The sequence below is a fragment of the Neomonachus schauinslandi genome, chromosome 9, assembly GCF_002201575.2.
Source record: "Neomonachus schauinslandi chromosome 9, ASM220157v2, whole genome shotgun sequence".
In the NCBI taxonomy this organism is placed as follows: domain Eukaryota; kingdom Metazoa; phylum Chordata; class Mammalia; order Carnivora; family Phocidae; genus Neomonachus; species Neomonachus schauinslandi.
In genome coordinates, this window is record NC_058411.1 from 8,978,513 (window position 1) to 8,997,700 (window position 19,188).

Below are 19,188 nucleotides of genomic sequence, written 5' to 3' on the forward strand. Positions count from 1 at the left end.
GAAGCCAGGGAATCGAAGTTCAATGTTGGAGGCTCCCTGCGCTCCTGGTGACTTGGAGTGGGCTTCGGTCCACACAGGGTGTGAGTTTATTTCGGATTCACCTTTAGGAGCCTCAGCCACAGGGGGAGCGGGTTATGAGAGTCTCCACCCCTACAGAGCCCAGACCTTGACCTTTGTCTCCATAGCCCCGTGAGGCTGCCAAAAGCATGATCTGTTTCACAACTGTTTCTTCCAGAACGGCAGGTGTCCTGCAGGCAAAAGCAGGCCTGAACACTGGGCTTACTTCTCTGGGCTTCATCACTTCCCAGATTTTAGCCTGATGTGCCTCGCCCTCTTGCCAACTCTTTGATGCCTTTTAAGTGTTTTTAATACTTTGTCCTCTCGAGAGGTTTGGTCCAATCACCTAGGGGATTATGAGCAGGGAGTCCTTCCTGCAGACCTCCTACCTCACATTTGGCCACGACTCATTTCTCGCCATCACCGCCCAACTCCAGCCGTATCAGAGATGACTTGCAATTGCCCCAGGTTAAGCCTCCTTACTCTTGTACAGCTCTCATTCTAGTGGGTTCTGAGAAGCTAAGCAAACTGCCCGTATCACACTACGAGCAAGATGGGGTGAAAGCAGGGCTACAAAGCCAGAATTTAGACCCATGCACTCCGATTTAGAGCCCCGCTCCTACCCCCACATCACTACGGCTCAGTAGTCCTGAAGATAATCTGCCCAATCCCAATAGCGCACGTCCAGGCTTAACCATGCCAACAGAAAAGTCGTAGCTTTTTGTAATGATGGCAACTCTTATGTCAAGCCCTCCAGAGGACTTGGTTCTAGAACATCAGAGATGGAAGTGACCGTGGAGGTCATTCTGTATTGTTCCAGAAAGCGACTGCCCGTGGATTTGCACGATGGGATTCTCACTTTACAGGCTCTGCCAGCCTCCTCTCAAGTGAAATTTGACAGGCTCCTGCTGACCGGCCCGGTGGGAACGTCTGGGCCATCTGGAGGGCACATGTGACACTGCTTTTCCCCCACAGGAGCTGGAGGCTCGGGTGCCAGAAGGTCAGCATCTCTTCGAGAACCTCCTCCATCTCGGGCCAGCAAGGGGGACCTCCAACGAGCTGGAGGACTTGCGTTACCAGTGGATGCTGTACAAGTCCAAGCTCAAGGACTCTGGCTACCTGCTGGTAGGTGCTAAGGAAGCGTGGGCCCCAGGCCCCGGGGATGGGACTCCGGCTGAGCCCAGGTTCATGTGGGGATACAGAGCTGGGCCATGCTCACGGGTCCTAGTGCTTGGCTTTAAGATGTCACGTGGCCGTCCTGCCACCCCATGTGGCTGGCGCTCCAGGAACGATGGCAGGAGCCGTCCCGGTTAATGTTTCAGGAGCGCTTTGCTGCCTTCTGAGCTGAAACCTTCAGGACCCCGTTCAGTCCTGTCTCCAGTCTCCAAAGGGCTGGCGGGGGGGCAGTGATGGCTGAGCCTCTGAGAATTGGAACTCCCGGGTCATGGAGCTAGGAAGCAGCAGAGCCAGCATTCAGAATGCCCCGCTGGGGAAGGCGTGATAGAGGGGAGCATGGCCCTGGGGTCCCCGTGTCCCTTTGCACAAAACAATAGTAATAGTCATGAGAGCCTTTATGAAGTGCGATGTCCTCGTAACAACCCTATAAAGGAGATGCTGTTGTTATTCCCTGAGAAGCGACGGGGAAACTGAGGCACAAGGGTTAGCCCCAGATGGGGGGCCGTTGAGATGGCCTCCCCAGACGCCAAGCTTTGGCGCTCCAGCTCCGCGGTCCCTGCAACAGCCATGCTGGCCACTAGGTGTCAGTGCAGCCCCGGCCTGGTGGCCACCCGCCCAGGCCTTCCCAGACGGAATCCCACCTGGGCCTGAAGTGCGTTAAAAAGCTCATTAAATCGAATCACCTGCCGGTTCAGCCTATCCAGATGACCAGAAGTTTTAAAGAAACACTCCCCTGACAGAATGAATATTCCATTACAGGCTCTGTTGGGATTTGAGTTTCACTCACTTAACGTCTTTTTTTCCCCTTTTCCTCTCCTTCCCGAAAATAACAGACACAGAGTTCTCCAGGGGAGCCGACTGGATTCCAGAAGGTACCGTGTCTGCCATCTGCTGCACATGCTAGAGGGCAGGGCGTCTGGAGGCTGGTAGGCCTGCGATGCTGAAGCCAGACTCCTGGGCTTTCTGGAAGGTTCCATGAGGTCCGAGGCACATTTTATGGGCAGTGAGCTCTGGGCTGCCCTGTGCTGGGCCCCAAGGCCCTTGGGAAGCCCCAGGAGGGAGCAGAATGTACTCAGCTGTGACACACCCATGATAGAGGAGGGACCCTGGAGTTTTTCATGCAAAACCAGGACACGGTGGGGAATGGACGGTTCTGTGGTGACAACAGGTGTATACCAGGACTGTCCCAGGAAACCCGGACCATTCCGGGCACACTGGATCGTGCGGCCCCCTGAGTGGTGACGGGCGTCTGGGGCATGGCGGCAGGGGGGACAGAAGAGGAAGAGGGAGTTGTGCCTTTCCTGTCCTACCAGCAGGTGTTTGCACTCGGGCCCGCTGAGAAGTGCTCAGAGCCACTCCCGAGGTGCTTGCAGGCCAAAGCAGTCACAGTAACAGCATTAATAATGCTAATGAGTAACAATTATTATTACTCGAGATGCTAGGTAGTGCCCGTCCACTGTGTGCCAGGAACCGTGCTAAATCATGGTCAGGGCATCTCATTTAACTGTCCCATCAACGCTCAAGAGGTGTCACTCCCTCCAAGGAAACGGAGCCACGACAGGATTGGAATCCCTCGTTCGGCCCAGGCGTGCGGCTTCTGGGTGGTCTCTGGCCTCTGGCTCCGGAGCCCACATCTTGACTTTCCACACTGTGCCTTGGAGACGGCATCCTGGGGGCCTGGCGGGTATCCCTTCCTCAGGGAAAACCCAGTGTAAGTTGATGTCACCTTTTCCAAGAGAACACACTTGTTTCCCTGCCAAGCCCTGGCCGGTAACGAAGTGAGCCTTCGGCGTGCTCTGCTCCAAGGAGCTCTGGGTTCCTCAAGATCCCTAATGCCATGGCATCTGTTTCCAGGTGCTTTGCACACCAGGATTTCTTCTTGGTCTCCAGCTGGGGTTCACGTCTCACATCTGCAGGGCAGTGGGTGTCCCCTGGGCTGGGTGGGGCCGTCACAAGACCAACGCTATGCTTTGGACCCGGCGTCAACTAGCCTTGTGGCTTTGGGCAAGTTGCTTTGCCTCTCGGGGCTTACGTTCCCCATCTGGAAAATGGAATTATCAATGCTGACTTTCCTTCCTTCGTGTATGAATGTGGAAGATCATGTGAACGATTGTAGAATTCTTCAGAGAGGCTAGAGGGCTGGTTTTCCCCCCAATTTAGAATAACACAGAGCCTCCCCCAAGAAATGGGGAAGAGCATCAGGAAGGATGGGGTGGCTCCCACAGTCTAGCCTCGTGGCTCCTGGTGGCCTCCACACTTTAAGCCCCTCCCTGGGGAGCCCCCATCTGATCTGGAGCTCCTGGGTGGAATCAGTGGGAGTCATGTCTGGGTCCCCTGATGCCTTGCACACGGTGAGTGCTCACTGAATGTTTCTGAGTAGGGGGACACATGGCTGGGGGCACCAGGCCTCTAGACCAGGCTCAGTTTCCTGGCAGCCTGTGATTGGCTGAATGTGGAGTGTCCACAGCCTTGTGTTCATTTGCTGTCTGTCATTCATTCATTCATTCACTCATTCCACAAGGATTTACTGAGCACCGACTTTGTGCCAAGCACTGATTCGGGCACTTGGGATCCATCAGTGAGCACAAGAGCAGAGACCCACCCCAGTGGACTGCGTGTCCCAGCTGGGTGGAGGGTGCCTGGGAGGAAGGGTTCACACGTCTAGCTGGTGGTGCTCCGCACGGCGGCGCGTCTCTGGGGCAGGGGCCCTAAAGGGCAACGGCGGATTCGGGTCTTTATAACAGGTGTTGTCTTATCCGTGACCAGCAGAGGTTGGGCACAGTTTTGTAGGGTCTGGAAAACAGGCAGGCTCTACATGGCTAAGAAAAAATGTGCTTATTCGGGCTCTGGGTAAAATAATTGGGTGTGTGAAAATTTGAGTTCGGTGCTTGCTGGCTGGCTTTTGCGAAGCCCGCTGCAGAGAAGTAAGCAGCCTACAAGTCAGTGTGCAGAGGCCATCTTGGGATCACTTCTGTGACAGCTTAAGCACAGATTTCTGGGTCCCACCCCGGGTGTTTGATTCACTGGCGCTGAGTCTCTACTCTGAGAACCACAGCTCCGCGCCCTGGATCTGAATCTAGGACCCACCGTTAGTGTGTGTTCCTGTTGACGAATCCCTCAGCCCGTTTTGCACAGAACAGAATGAGGGTCCACCGAGCTAAGAGTAGGCAGAGTTCTTGTAACAACTGCGCACAGTAGGTTCTTAATTGCCATGTAAATGAGGCCCCAAAGACTTCTTTGGACACCGCACCTGCTTATCTTTCTGCGAACCAAGGGAGCAGTGATGCTTCTGAGGGTGGGGGAATTCTTCCCTTCGGTTTGGTTCTTGTGGTCGGTGTGTGGGCATGTGCGTGCGTGCACTGTGCACAAACACACACACACACACACCCGCCCGCAGGCCTGACAGGCAGAAAATAGACTCTGTCTTCAGGCGTTGTAATCTTGCCAACCTAAAAACATTTCGTATGTGATTTTTTAATCCAAAAGAAAGAAAAAAAACCTGCCCCAAAGCTAATTATTTATGAGCAGTTGGTTCTCCACACTTTTTTTCTTTCTCTGCGTGCACCGAGTCATTGAAAGCTCCAGCGACGTCAATGGCTTCAGCCTGCTTGTTTGTATAAACACAATAATTAAGATTTATTAAATTTGCAGCTTCCTACACACTTGCCAGCTCAATGCCACCGGATCCGCGTGCCTGCAGCCTTCAGACACATGAAATGTAATTGCTTTTTAAATTGCAACTGGGCCGTGAGTCGCCTGAATTTCTGCATTGGCCCCGGGGAAGTGGGGTGCAGTCCTTCTTGTGACAAACTTTGCGTTGAAGAGCAGATTTGCAAGGGTTTCTGATGGCTTGGGTCAGCTGGAGCAGGGCCAGTGCCCCGGTTTGCAGGAGTGGAGAGCAAACGCCTCCCGTGCACGCTGTGGACCCTGGTGCAGCCCCAGATGCTGAGCGACCCAAAGTTGCATTTTATTTCCTTGATCATATTGTGTAGGTCTTAAGACTAGTGATTTTTCACATTTTCACATTTCTGGAATTTGGGCGACTTACTACGGTCTACTCCTCTCAGCGAGGATTTGGGCTTGCTTCCCTCTGCCACCCAGGACGCCCTCCACCTGAGATTTCTCTAAATGGAAAATCTTTGCTTGCAGGTGGTGTCCTGTTTTGTTTTCCTTTGGCTCACACTGATTGTGTAAACTCAGACACCCGGCCTCTGGGAGCTCCAGCCTATGGCTCACATTCGCAGGGAAGAAGAATTCCCCTCGCTTCACCCAGTGCCAAGATCATACCTCATATTTCCTTGCTTCCCCTTTCTGGGAGGTGGGATTACTCCTCGTTTCCCCTGAAAGGGAAGGCACAGCCCCTCAGTGCCCCAGCTTTAGGTGGAGTCTCTCGTCAGGTGCCCCATCTTGGTTGGTTCTGTCCTTCCCGAGTGGTTTGTAAAATAATGACACACCTCACAATCGGCATCCCAGATCAGATGAAAAACTCAGATACTAAATCTAAGGAAGCCTTTGTGAGTTCTCCACGTTAGATGGTAACTTTCTCTCTCGGTAAGTATGATTTTTTAAAAATCTCTCCTGTGTGCTAGGTACTATGCTGGAACACACACGTGCCTGGCCTTTGCCACTCAAAACCACCTTTTTTTTAGTGGGAGGAGCGTGGCCTCTTGGCCCCTTCTCCATATGTGACAAAGGGCCCAGTTCAGGTGGGGACAGAGGAGATGTCACTTGGCTTTGTCCCCGTGTGATTCACTGTGCAACTTTGGGGGCTAAATTTGGCTCTTCCTTGGTCAAAGGGCTGGGCTTGGATGGGACCACGCAGTCTCTGACCTTGAAAAGGAGAGAGCCCCGGACGGGCCTCCACCCATGTGCTGTGTTATCCCAGGGCCCTGTCTGTCCATCCGTCCACCGAGCCCAGAAGCAACGAGCTACCGCCAATGTAGGAAAGAGTCTATGCTAACCCTTCGGACATCAAGTTTTTGAAACTTGTCTTTGACTTCAGAAATCCAGACAAGTTCATCTCTATGTGCTCTATTTCCTCATCCTCCCGTCACCCAGCCCACTTGCCTTCTGCGCCACCTACTCATCCCTCCCCCACCCAGCCCCGGGCAACAACGGATTGTTCTACTGTCTCCGTAGTTATGTCTTTTCCAGAACATCATAGAGTTGAAATCGGACGGTATGGAGCCTTCTCAGATCGGCTTCTTTCATTTGATAATATGCATTTAAGTTTCCTGCCTGGTTTTGGGGTTGCTTGATAGCTCATTTCTTTTTGTACCGAGTCATATTCTGTTGTACTAATATTCCACTTCTGGTCTTTTTTATAGACCTCTTTCCTCCATGCTGGATCCAGTCCAGGGTCACCCAGTGCATTCACTTTGTACATCTCTTTGGTTTCCTCTAGGCTAGAACTAGTCTTCCATTTTTCTTGACCTTGACCTTGAGTCCAGGTCAGAGATTTTCTAGGATGTCCCTCAAGGCACATTTCCCTGGTATTTCCTTGCGATTGCAATCGGGCTGTGCATTTCTGGCAGGAATGTTGCAGAAGGGATGCTATGTTCTTGGCGCATCTTACTGGGAGACCCACGGTGTCACTGTGGCCCCAACATCGCTGATGCTAACGCTGACCACGTGATTAAGGGGGTGCCTGCCAGCCTTCTCCCCCATACAGTGCTGTCCTTTCTTTTGTAATTAATAAGTCATCTCTGCGGCTGCTAGAGACACTGGACGTACAGTGCCTCTTTCTTCAGTGGTTGTATCTACGGGGTTTTCTGCAGCCATCTGGGCGGTTCCTTCTGCTGCCGTGGCTTTGTTTCCTGACTCCAGGCCTCCCACTCTCTTGGGTCCATCTCTCCAGTCCAGGTCTCCTTTCTGACTTCAGTCCCAAAGGCCCACCCACCTGCTGGACATCTACTTGGGAGTCCCACAGACCCTCAGACTCAGCATGTCCAGAGATAGCCTCATTGTATTCCCCGCACCCAACCAAGCCCCAGTCCCCATATCAGTGAAAAACATCATGACCACCCACTTTCCCAAGCCGGATGCCTCCGGGTCCTCCCAGACCCTCACCAACCTTGGTTCTGGTCCCAAGCTCAGAGCCTGGTCATGGATGGATCTCAGATGAGGAATGATGAGGGAAGGAAGGAAGGGAAGGGAAGGGAGCCATATGCCCGTACATCTGCTCCCAAATGAGGCTCGCATCCTTACTTGAGTAGTGACAAAATCTCTCCTCACTCCGGTCGTCGATCCAGAGGTCCTTCCCACCAACTAACTAAACCACCTCCAAAAGGCCAGCTCAGATGATGTCATCTCCCATCTCTCTCCAAAACCAACTCAAGGTTCTGGAAAGATACAGTCTGTGGCCTGACCATCGTGTGCAGAGCCACTCAGGAAGGAGATAAAATGAACCCAGCCCCACCCCAGCCACTGCTGTCCTGTCCCTGCGTGGAACTGTCCAGAACCCCTGAGGTCTCACGGGAAGTGAATCTGGGGCTGTAACTCGGTGCTTTGGCAGTGAGCAGTCAGCGAAGACATTATCACAGGCATGGCGAGCAGGCCCTGGCCCAGGAAACCCTGGCCACCCTAAGACTCACCGGCGCAGTTGGGGAAATGCAGTGGGCCCCAGACACGGCCCCCTTCTGAGGGAAACCCAGGGAGAGGAAGCCAGCCAGCATGTGGTGCCTTCAGGGACTGGAGAAATTGCTAGTGACAGCTTCGTGGTGGCCATCTTGAATTGCCAGGGGAAAGCTGGCCCCTACCCATCCCTCTTGGTGCTGGCCTGGAAACATCTCTGTGGTGGTGAAACCCCACCCAGGAAAGCCCTGAAGGCCCCGGTGGTGACGCAGCGTGACTTCCACGCTGGGGGCCCCAGCTCGGGGTGGGACCAGATTCAACAGATGTAGGCTGACTGACACCTCGGGCCCGGGGTGACTCTCGTTGTTGGTGTTGTGGCTGAGTTGTTTCTTGTGAGAACACCATGTGGGATGGTGGGCAGAGCCTGGGCGTGGAACGATGTGGTGAGGGAGGCTGTCTGTGTGACCTTGGCCTGGTTCCTTTCCCGTTGACTCAGCTCCTTCCTCTGGGGAATGGGCGGGGCGGGGAGAGCTCACATTTTCACTTTGAGGGACCTGAATTCTGAAATGCTCTTTGAAATAAGAGATACATTTTAAAATGATCCTCAGATGTTTAGAAAACACACATACACACACACACACACACATACACACAGAGGCATGAACTACCTTTCTAGAAGCCAACAAAGAAGTTGGCGGGGAGAACTGAAAGCTGCTGGGCTGTGTCCAGGGTGTTCATCAATGGCAGAGCATCTGGACAGTGGGAAGAGCCACAGCCAGTGGTCAGCGAGGATCTGTGTGGTTACCCCATGGACACCAAGGGAGGAGCAGACAGTCAGACATGCAGGAAGGGAAGGACTCTCTCATTCCCTCTTTCATTCATTCAGCACATATTTGTTGAGCAAATGAATGTGGACCCTGCCTCCGAGGAGTCAAGGGGACCATGGACTTTAATCAGTCATCCAAAGGGAAGGTATCGGGGCTGTGAAAATGTATAATGGGGCTATTTTTTGGTCTACAGCAGGGGAGGTGCCCCTGAGGAAGCCACTCACAAGCTGAAACTAGAGTGATCAGTAGGAACTAATTAGGTGCATTGGGAAAAGGAGGGAGATTAGTATTCCAGACAGAAGGGATAGCCTGTGCAAAGGCCCAGTGGCAGGAGGACATGAGGGCCTTTGAGGGGACAAGAGATGGCATTTAAGGAGGTTGGTGCTTTTCTCTCTGATGGGCCCGAGGAGACTGGTGGTGCCTGATCCCTGGCACCACCAGGTAGAGGGGGAAGCTTGTGGGGCTGTAGGAGCAGCTTATCTGCCCCAGTATCCACCAGTTAGAGGAGGAAGGGAGTGAGCATTTACTGAGCATAGCATGCATTGTCTCATTTATCCTTCTAACTTTGGTAGGCAGGCATCATCCCTCCCTTGTCCCCAACACATGAAGGAACTGCGGCTCAGAGAGACTGAGTGACCTGTCCTAGGTTATACAGCTAGGAAGTGCCAGAGCCAGGGTAGAACCCAGAACTCGATACCTTTTCTTTTCCCCCACGTCACCTTTCATCCAAGGTAGAAGATTAGGTCACATTTACTATGATAAACTCGTCTTGCCTGAACTCCTCAAAACTCTCGAGTCTCAGGTCTGTGTGAGATCTTGAAGGACTTCCAAGCATTTAGTTACCCTACCCTATTTCCTCCCCCCCACCATGTGCTGTCGACCCCCTGCTTCCATACCCTAAGGGATTGGGAGTGTATTGCTTCCAGAGGAAGCCCCTTCTCTTTCGGATAGTTCTAACTGGGTGGAACACAGGTAGCACTTTCTCTGGGGAAACTGAGGCACAGAGCAGCTCCCAGCTCTGGGAAGAGCTGAGATTGTCAACTTCTTTGTTGGCTTCTAGAAAGGTAGTTCATGCCTCTGTGTGTATGTGTGTGTGTGTGTGTGTGTGTGTTTTCTAAACATCTGAGGATCATTTTAAAATGTATCTCTTATTTCAAAGAGCATTTCAGAATTCAGGTCCCTCAAAGTGAAAATGTGAGCTCTAAGTGAACAGCCACTGGGAGTCTTTTGAAAAAAGACCACCCCTTGTCAACACTTGTCAATGCAAACACACTTAGGACCTTCAGAGATGTTTTCTCCAGAGGATCCTGGCCAAGGCACTGTTCCTCACTTAAATAAGCAGAATGCTAGCTCTGTGAATGCAGGTGTAAACAAACAGGACACTGTAAACAGATTTTGCATTTGGGAGACCATTAATTATAGGGTTTTAGTTTAGTGTAATGCCAGGCTAGCGTGGGCCTGCAGCATGTTGTTCTCTTTTCCTTTCTCCTGGGTGGGTCAGAGATTTGGAATCAGATAGAGTCAATTGACATGTCAAGGAGTCGAGTTAGAGTCCACACAGGCTGAGGCAGCCGCACATGAACCAGGCAGGTGCCAGGGAACAGAGCACGGGCCAACTAGGTCTGACCCTGCCCGGCAGCTGTGGGAACTCATGCTCACTCAGCTGCTCGGGTGACTTACCTTCCCCCACTCCTAGAGTCCCTGCTGATACCAGTGCAACCAGGAGGGCCTCTCCACCGTGTGGGTTGTAAGAAGTCTGGTTTTGCAAAATCAGTGTCGAAGGGCTTCGGTGAGTGAGAACATTTGAGGCTGGAGGCATAGGGTCAAGTGTTATCAACCTGGAGGAGATCGTTGGGGCAGGAGGTGAGGTGACTCAGGTGTGAGAGCTAGAGAGTCAGAAGTGCCCAGGTCAGAACCCCCCCAGGAACACCCCCATTCAGCCCTGCTTCCTCATCACATCAGCACTGCCATTGCCATCATCATCCTCGCCATCATCATCACCTTATCACCATCACCACCACAACCATCGTCATCATCCTCACCATCATCACCATCACCACCACCATCATCACCTTCATATCACCATCACTGCCACCATCCTCACCACCATCCTCACCATCCTCACCATCATCATCCTTGTTATCCTCACCATCATAATCATCACCACCGCATTATCATCATCCTCACCATCCTCACCATCATCACTATCATTGCCATCACCACCATCATCACCTTCATCATCACCATCCGCATCACCATCCTCACCATCATCATTGTTATCCTCCTCACCATCACCACCACCACCATCATCATCCTCATGCTATCACCATCACCACCACCACCATTATCATATCCACCATCATCACTACCACCGTCATCATTTTCACCATCACCATCCTCATCATCTTCACCATCACCATCACCCTCATTATCCTCACCATCCTCATCACCATCCTCATCATCATCACCACCACCACCACCACCATCATCACCTTCACCATCATCATTTTCCTCACCATCATCACCATCACTTGACTGTAGCTTTGGATTCCTGGAGGGTGACCCTTTGTTTCTTCAGGGGGCCAAAAGATACATTCTACAATAATAGTCCTACTAATAAAAGCTTATATACTTTTAAATTGGTACATAAATATACTTTGAGTCTTCTCTACAGCCTGACAAATGGGGGTAGGTGTTTTATCCCCATCTTGCAGAGAAGGAAACGGCTCAGAGAGGTTATTGACTCTCCCAAGGTCACGTAGATACTGTGTGACAGAGTCTACGTTGGAACCTAGTCAGCCAGGTTCCTAAGAGGTAGGCCTCTGCCCTGCACCATGCTGTATTTTGGCCACGGGACCTCTACTTCCCTGCGTCCCCAGCTCTTGGGCCTGCACTCTTTGGCAGTGAGGACATCCCATGAGGCCACAACCCAACCAGTCCCTCTAGACTTTAGGAAATGTCTTTTGGCCACTTTCATGGATGTTGCCGCAAGGAAGTTCATTAGGCATTTGGACCTGCGTGCCTGGCCTTCGGGTGACATTGGTGGTGTTGACGGTGAAGGTAGTGATGAAGAAGGAGGAGAAAGTGATGCTGAAGAGCATGATGATAAACATGGTGGTACCTTTCATACCTTGAATGATTTGAGAAAACCAGAGATCTTTGTTTCTGGCAAAATTGACATTAGCCCCACTTCACAGTCAGGCAAACTGAGACCCGCGCGGTCAGACAGTCAGTCAGCCCAGGGACTCTGCTTGCCTAGCGTCCCCCTCGCCCTCCCCTCCCACTCAGGGCCCCTGCGCCCACTCACACCTGCCTTTGTTCTGCAGAGTCTGCGGTGGCTGGCGCGGTGGCGAGGACTCCGCTCCCTCTTCCCGAAGGTGTGCCGCGTGGCGCTCCCCCTGCAGCTCCTGTTCTTACTCTTGCTGCTCTTCCTGCTCCCCGTCGGGGAGGACAGCCGCAGCTGCTCCATGGTCAACAACTTCGCCCGCTCCTTCAGGCTCATGCTCCGCTACAGCGGCCCGCCGCCCACCTGACCCCAGGCGGCCCCTCTCCATCCCTCCGCCCTCCCCAGCGCTGCTTCGGGGGCTGCGGAGGCAGGCGGCCGACGGACACGTACTCTACTGACGTTCTCCAAAGAAAACCACTTTTTATACGGTGTCGTCTTAGTCTATTTATACAGAAGCTGTCCTGTGTGTGACTAGGGGATACTGGATAGAATTTTTATAGCCTCTGTATGTAGATGCTCAGTCTTTATCGTTTCATATATGATGTCTCTTTGTGGGGGGCGGATTCCTAGCACTTTGTGGGTCCAGTGGGATTGGGTGGCATTTTGCCTTGGTCTGCAGTCCCCCTCCTCCCCCGCCCTGAAAAGCAGGAGCAAATAACATGTCACTTATGGCCACCGCTTGCCCGGAAGCCAAGCCCCGAGCCCACCTGTTAGTGAGAAGACCCCTGAGCTGCGGACGTGGAAGAGCCACGCAGGCCCTCCCTCGGCGCCCGGTTACTCTTGCTTTAGGCACAGTGAGGACAAAGGACAGCAGCTTAGACTCTGTGGGTTGGAAGCAGAAGCGGTGATTATCGAAGGCGGGCCTGGTGACAGCAGTGACAAGTGACAAGTGATAGAGTGGTATCAAGGAAGGAAAAGAAGAGCTATAGCGAGCAGACCCAGAGCAATGAAACAGCACACAGCAGGGGGCTCCGGGGGGGGGGGGGGGGGGGGGGGAGCGCTAACCACAACCCCCCGCCCCCGCAGCCTCCGATAGCACAGAGTGACAGTGGAGGTCCACGGCCATGACACTGATCCGAAGGCACGCTGAGCTGGGGCCCCACGTGCTGTGTGCAAGGAGAAGGGAAGGAGAGTAACTTAGTCACGGGAGTCTTCATGCAGAATGGGGAGCGCGCTGTGTGCAGCACCCCCAGGAAGATGCGTCCCTTCTGTTGCTTTCTGCTTTTTCACAGTCTGCGACTCAAGCCGAAGGGCCAGAAGGGGAGCAGCTGGGAGGCCAGGCACCAGGGATCGAGGGTCCAGGACAGAGATCAGAGATGGACCTTGGAGCTGAGTCTGTCTGAGGGGCTCTGCCTCTTCCTCCCCCGAGAAGGGACTTCAGAGAGAGGCAGGTCTTCTGGGCCCCGAGTGTCCCACACATGGCCTCACAGGGCCATGGCCCAGGCCGCCCCAAACCCCAAAGGAGGCTCCCTCTGGGCAGGGCAAGGCTGTTAATCTCCCTGCAGCCCCTAGGGAGGGGCCCTGTGCTGGGCCCTGAGGCCAGAAACATGTCCCTTCCTCCCCAGGGAATTTTGGATGGCTCCTAAGTGCATTATAACTGGATCGTGTTTTTCCTCAATCAACACTAAGTGTCCTTTCAGAAAACGCCTAGTGCCCATTCTTTACAAACTGATTTCGTCTGTAGGAGACCAAGACAGGGTCCTGCAGGCCTTTGGGATCACAAAGTGTCCAGACCCAGAAAGGCCCTGTAAAGGGAGGGAAACGGAGGATCCAGGAGGGTCCTGACTGTCGGCACCAAGCCCCTCCCCGCAGCACTCCTGCACACTCGGCTCCTCCCTCTCCAGCGGCCAAGGAGGGCCGGAACCCAGGCTTCCCTGAAACTCAGAGGAGCTGGACATTCACAGGCAGGAAAATGGTACTGCCCAGAAGAGGTCTTGGTTCGCACTTGGTTTTTCTCCAGATACCAGGAAACCGAGCCACAAGACCATTCTCCAGGGACCACTGCCGTGGAAAATCAGGGCTGAGTGAGCCAAGGCCTTGGGCCCAGCTGGCCAAGCCCAGGTGCTCACTGGGCCGTGTGGGTCTGGTGCTGGAAGGTCAGACTATGGCAGGGCCTACGAGCAATCTCCGTTCCCACGCTCCCACTTTGCAGGCAGGGAGGCTGAGGCCCAGAGAGGGGAGGAACTTAGCCATGGCCACACAGCGAGAGGCAAGAAGGCCAGACAGAGCCAGGCACCCCCACCCCCAGGCTCACTGTAGTGGGAACCCCCATGTCAGGAGCTCCATCAAGGAGCAGGTGCTCCAGGCGAAGGCTGCTGTGTCCCCTGTGGCCCACGTCAGGAAGGGGGGATCTGCACTGTGCAGGCTGTTGGCCGGGAGGGGCGGGAGTGGAGAATGTCTCTGCATATTTTTTAAACTTTGATAAGGAGGCCATAGAGCCTGCTTGTTTGCATAACTTTTTTAAAAGAGAATTGATATTTTCATTACTTTCCTATAAATACAGTTGTGAAATAATAGCTCACTTGCTGGTGCTTGTCAAGTGTAATCTCTTCTGCTTAAAGTGGATGCAGACAGTTATGATTTTTATGACTTTCCAGCTTCCTGAACAACAACCGCAAAGAGCTTTCAAGTGCCATTTGAGAAAGGTGACCCAGTGGGACCTTGTGTGTTTATTTTTCCTCTGTCCCTAGAGTGAGAGTCGTGGAAAGAAATGTGAATATCATGGCACAGCCCAGTTCTGTGTGTTTGTGTGTGTGTGTGAGAGAGAGACAGACAGACAGAGAGAAGGAAAGAGGGGGAGAAGGAAGAAGAGGAAGAGGGGGGAGTATGGGAGTGGGAAGCAGAGGGAGAGGGGAAGAGGGGGGAGTATGGAGGGGATAGGAGGAGGAGAGAAGGGGGAGGGCAGAGGAGGAGGGGCGAGTATGGGAGGGGGAAGCAGAGGAGGAGAGGGGGAATATGGAGGGGGCAGGAAGAGGAGGAGGGGAGAAGAGGGAAGGCAAAGGAGGAGGGGGGAAGGGAGGAGGGGGGAGAGGAAAACAGTGAATATGATCAAAGGTGCCGGTCCCCTCCTCAGCTGCCCCCCACCGTGCCCGTTCTCTTAGTCTGAACTCACGGGGAAAGTCCCATGCAGGACCCGAGGGTGAGGGGTGGGATGTGCGGGTGCAGACGGCAGGGGAGACTCAAGAGGAGCTCCACTTCGGAGCAGAGGGGACAATGGCATCCAAAACAAGAGTGCCTTCCATTTGGTGCTTGCAGGTGCCTGGCCCCTTGGTAGGTGCTCTTTGCTCTGGATGTGCAAGCCCTCAAATGCTACATGTTTATTGTCACTTCTATTCCTGGCGCAATTATTCATCTGCAGCCATGGGTCATGGTAGGAATTTGTGGTTGGAAATACCAAACTGAGAAGCCCACTTTTCCCCACTGGAGATTTTCTGAGTTGGAAATAAACATTCTAGTGATGGATTTGGCCAAGAATTAGGATAAGCTCTTGCCCCTCCCCACCTCCTGCCCACTGTTAGTCCCCAGAGCAGGGGCACTGAGGGACCCCCGAGGGAGGAAGGGAGGCTGTGCCTGGGGGGGACGGGGGGTGAGGGGTCCAGGGTGTTCTGTGAATCCTGAGGAGCGGCTCACGCTGGTGACAGCAAAGGGATGTCCAGTAAGCCTCTTGTGTCCCTGGCCCAGGCAGGATTGTGCCCTAATTCCCTCTCTCATGGGAACTCAGCTACTCCAGCGGGCCTCCCCCCACCCCACTCTTCTCAGCCAGTCTGACTGTCACCAGTCTGGGGCAGTACAGGAGAGGTGGCGAGGCCGTGAACTAGGAGCTCAGCACAGGCCCAGCACTAAATACTTACTGCTCTTACGGCATCCAGGGCAGACACTGATAATAGATTACTGAGACCTTCCCCTCCCCCTCTCCAGCCCAAATGGACCTCAGAGTCCTTCTCAAAACCACTCCAGGCATGGGGTGCCTGGGTGGCTCAGTCGTTAAGCATCTGCCTTCCGCTCAGGTCATGATCTCAGGGTCCTAGAATCGAGCCCCGCATCGGGCTCCCTGCTCCGCGGGAAGCCTGCTTCTCCCTCTCCCCCTGCTTGTGTTCCCTCTCTCGCTGTGTCTCTCTCTGTCAGATAAATAAATAAAATCTTTAAAAAAAAAAAAACCACTCCAGGCAGCTGCTGCCAATCAATCCATTGGTCATTCGAGAAAAACCTGTTTGACCTCCTTGCACCTGATACCCATCCCCTCAGAAAACTCAATTTTGGCCTCTTTTTTTTTTTTAAATTAGGATGTTCCCAATCAAAAATTACTTTCCTTAGTTTAGTACATGGGTGATGCAAGCTAAGCCCAGAAAGCAGATAATGGGATGAATTACCAGATCGAACTTTCAAGGGAAGCAAAATGGAGTAAGAAATGCTAAATTACCTGGTTTTTCTAGTGGTCAGAGGTGGGAGGGCTTTTATAGACTGTCTTGTTCCAACCTGTGCCCATTTTGCAGGGGAGCAAACTGAGGTCCCAGCAGCTCCTGTCCACCCAGTGACTCAGGGAGTTAGGTCCAGAGCTGGAGACAGGTCTCACAGCATCAGATAACAGAGTGACAGTGCTCAGTGCTGGACAGGGTGCAGACGGAGCTCTGCCGTTAACAGCTGGGTGACCTTGGGTGAGCACCCTGTCACCGTCCCTGCAACCATAAAAGGGGAAGTTAGCCCTGGAACCCCCTGTCCTGCTTGAGATGTTAGATATTCTCAGAAGATGGTGGTGGGAAATCCCTAGATTCAGTCCGGAATCTCAGAATCCCTCCTCCCACCAGCTTTGACTTAAACAACCAGGGACTTTGCTTTTCCCTCATCCTGAGAAATCTAGCCGGGTAGTTGTTGGCATCCTTTGCTCAGCTCAGGGATGTCAGAGCCAAGGATTCTATAGCTCTCTTTCCTTTCTTCGTGGTTACCTCATGGCCCTAGGTGCTTGCCCTACCTCCCGATTTTTCATCTGGGTTCCAGGTAGGAAGAGGGAAGATGAACAAGCTGAACCTGCCCTCCTTCCTGGAAGCTCCACCCAGAGACTTCTGTCCTCCATTGGTCAGACTGTGTCACATGGTTCCTTGACACCTGCAAGAAACCCAGGAACACGCCCCCCCGGCGAAGCGGGCATCTCAGCAAGACAGAGGGTAGAGTGGGTTCAGGTGGCACTTAGGTGGATGAGTGGGTAGCTGGATCCTCTGTGTCTCTGTCTCGTGCTCCACCAGAGAGCTCGGAGGCCTCCTGGTCACAGGAGTGAGAGCAGGTCGCGCTGCTGCCTACCCCCTGCACCACCGGTTGGCAGGGCTCTCTGGGTCCGTTGGGTCCTTATCCTCCCCAAGGTGTTTTGGGCATTCCTTCCCCACTCGGGGTGTTTCCAGGCCCACCTTTTTTAAGACCTGGGGACAGGCCAATGCATCACGTGCCCCTGCTTGCCCAGGCTGTGCTCCTCCCCAGTCCCGGCCCTGTCACCCAGGGCTAAGCTTTTGAGAACAGCTTTGTGTTTGGAAGGAGCCCAGGAAATTCATATTTGCTTTCATTGCTTCTGGAACATGAATTACTCCTGGGTGCAAATCCCGGAAAGAGGCACTCTCTGAGCTTTTCCAGGCCAGCCCCCCACTTTCTAGCAGAGGGGAAGGGAAATCACGGGGACACATCCACAGGTGGCCATGGGCACCTCTGGCAGAGGGCCAGATTCAAAGGACTGACACCAGCCATCAGTTCTCCCTCGGTTTCAATGACAAGAGAAATGCCTTCTGTCTGTCCAGGTGAGAAGGAGGAACTTGGGTTTTTTTGGGTTTTTTTGTTTTTTTTTTTTTGAGAGAGAGAGAGAGAGTGAGAGAGCATGAGCAGGGAGAGAGGCAGAGGGAGAGGGAGAAGCAGGCTTCCCGCCGAGCCAGGAGCCCGATGCGGGGCTCCATCCCAGGACCCTGGGATCATGACCTGAGCCGAAGGCAGACGCTTAACCATCTGAGCCACCCAGCTGCCCCAGGAGGAACTTGTTTTTAAAAGGGAACTTAAAAAACAAAACTCACAGCAGCGCACCCAGAGCCTTAGAGAACAGTCAGCCAGTTGAGCATCCCCCACCCACCCCGTGCCCGCCTGCTGGTTGTCATGGTAACATACCCGTGCTCACTGGTTGGTACCCAACCACCTTGTCCAGATGGGACAGTGAGCCTACGGAGGGATCTGTTTCCCCAAAGGGTCCGGGCTTCCTTCCAGGGATGCGGACCCTTAAGGTCAGCAATCAGGCCCCTGGCCCGCAGCCCCCCTGCCTGTTCTGAGAAGAAGAAGAGGGAAGAAACCTCCATTGAGGGCCTACAAGAGGGCCCTGACTCCTTCGAAAAGCCTGTGTTACGGGTCACGATCCTGTGGAAAGCAGAGCCCAGGGAGGGTTAGCAGCTTGCCAAAAAGCAACCAGAGAGTCCGCGAGTGGCCCGTTTGGGACTTGAACCCAGGGATGATGGGCTCCAGGCCTCTCCGTGGAACTCCAGCCTCAGCTGCCTTTCTGTTCTTGGTGGCCATGGGCTGCTGCTTTGGCAGCCGGTTACCGAGTAGAGGGTGACCCGGAGCAGGGGCTGCACGGCTTTGCCCCAGGCCCACTCCCTCCAGGGAATTCTTCACCTCCCACTGACATCGGGAACAGGTACCACCGCGATGAGTGCCAGAGGCTGGGGACAGGTGCTTGTGTCCCCTGGAAGAACGGAGACAGGCTGCCTCTCACAGGGCGGGGATGGGGGGCACGGAGGGGGGACCAGAGTGGGCTTTGTGACGTCACTGCCCGAAAAGCTGCTCTGATTTCTTCTACTAGAGAAAAAAAGAGGCGTTTTCTCTCTAGGGGCCATGCATGGTCTAGAAGTTTTATTGGCAAGGAAGAAGTGGACAGAGGCAGGTGTGTGTGTGTGTGAATGTGGTGTGTGTATACTATACACACATCTGCTCAGAAGCAGATGGGGCAGCCTGATTCCCAGCCCTGGGCTTCTGGAAAACAGACACACCATGGTCTCTGGCAACCTCAGGATGACCGTGCTGGACCCAGGACATTTCCTCAGATAATAGCATTTTATACTTCTTCTGGAGCAGCTGTTTGTCCCCTGTCATTCTCCACACAAAGGGCAATGTCAGTTGACCCTGAGATTCTCTGCCATCTGGACATTTCCTTAAGCTGGTCTGGAAGTGATGCTCTCTCTTTCTCTTGGGACAGCTTGTGAAAGAGGAGTTAGCTCGAGGGGTCCTAGATTCACCCACGTCTCTCTTACTCTATGTGTCTGTCTGTGTCTTTGTGTTTTAGAAGCCACAGGTGTTCATAAGGTGCCG

The 19,188-nt window shown here is 53.5% G+C and overlaps 1 protein-coding gene across 4 annotated transcripts in view; it reads left to right on the forward strand.

Moving 5' to 3' along the window:
• SYNE3 (spectrin repeat containing nuclear envelope family member 3) overlaps positions 1-12,178 on the forward strand; it is a 52,885-nt gene extending 40,707 nt beyond the window's left edge. For all 4 annotated transcript variants that reach the window (XM_021679677.2, XM_044917871.1, XM_044917872.1 and 1 more), the window contains 3 exons: positions 1,033-1,182; positions 2,067-2,105; positions 11,960-12,178. In XM_021679677.2, coding sequence (XP_021535352.1) covers positions 1,033-1,182; positions 2,067-2,105; positions 11,960-12,166 — 396 coding nt within the window. In that variant the 3' untranslated portion in view covers positions 12,167-12,178. The remainder of the gene's footprint in view (positions 1-1,032; positions 1,183-2,066; positions 2,106-11,959) is intronic.
• The last annotated feature ends 7,010 nt before the right edge of the window (positions 12,179-19,188 follow it).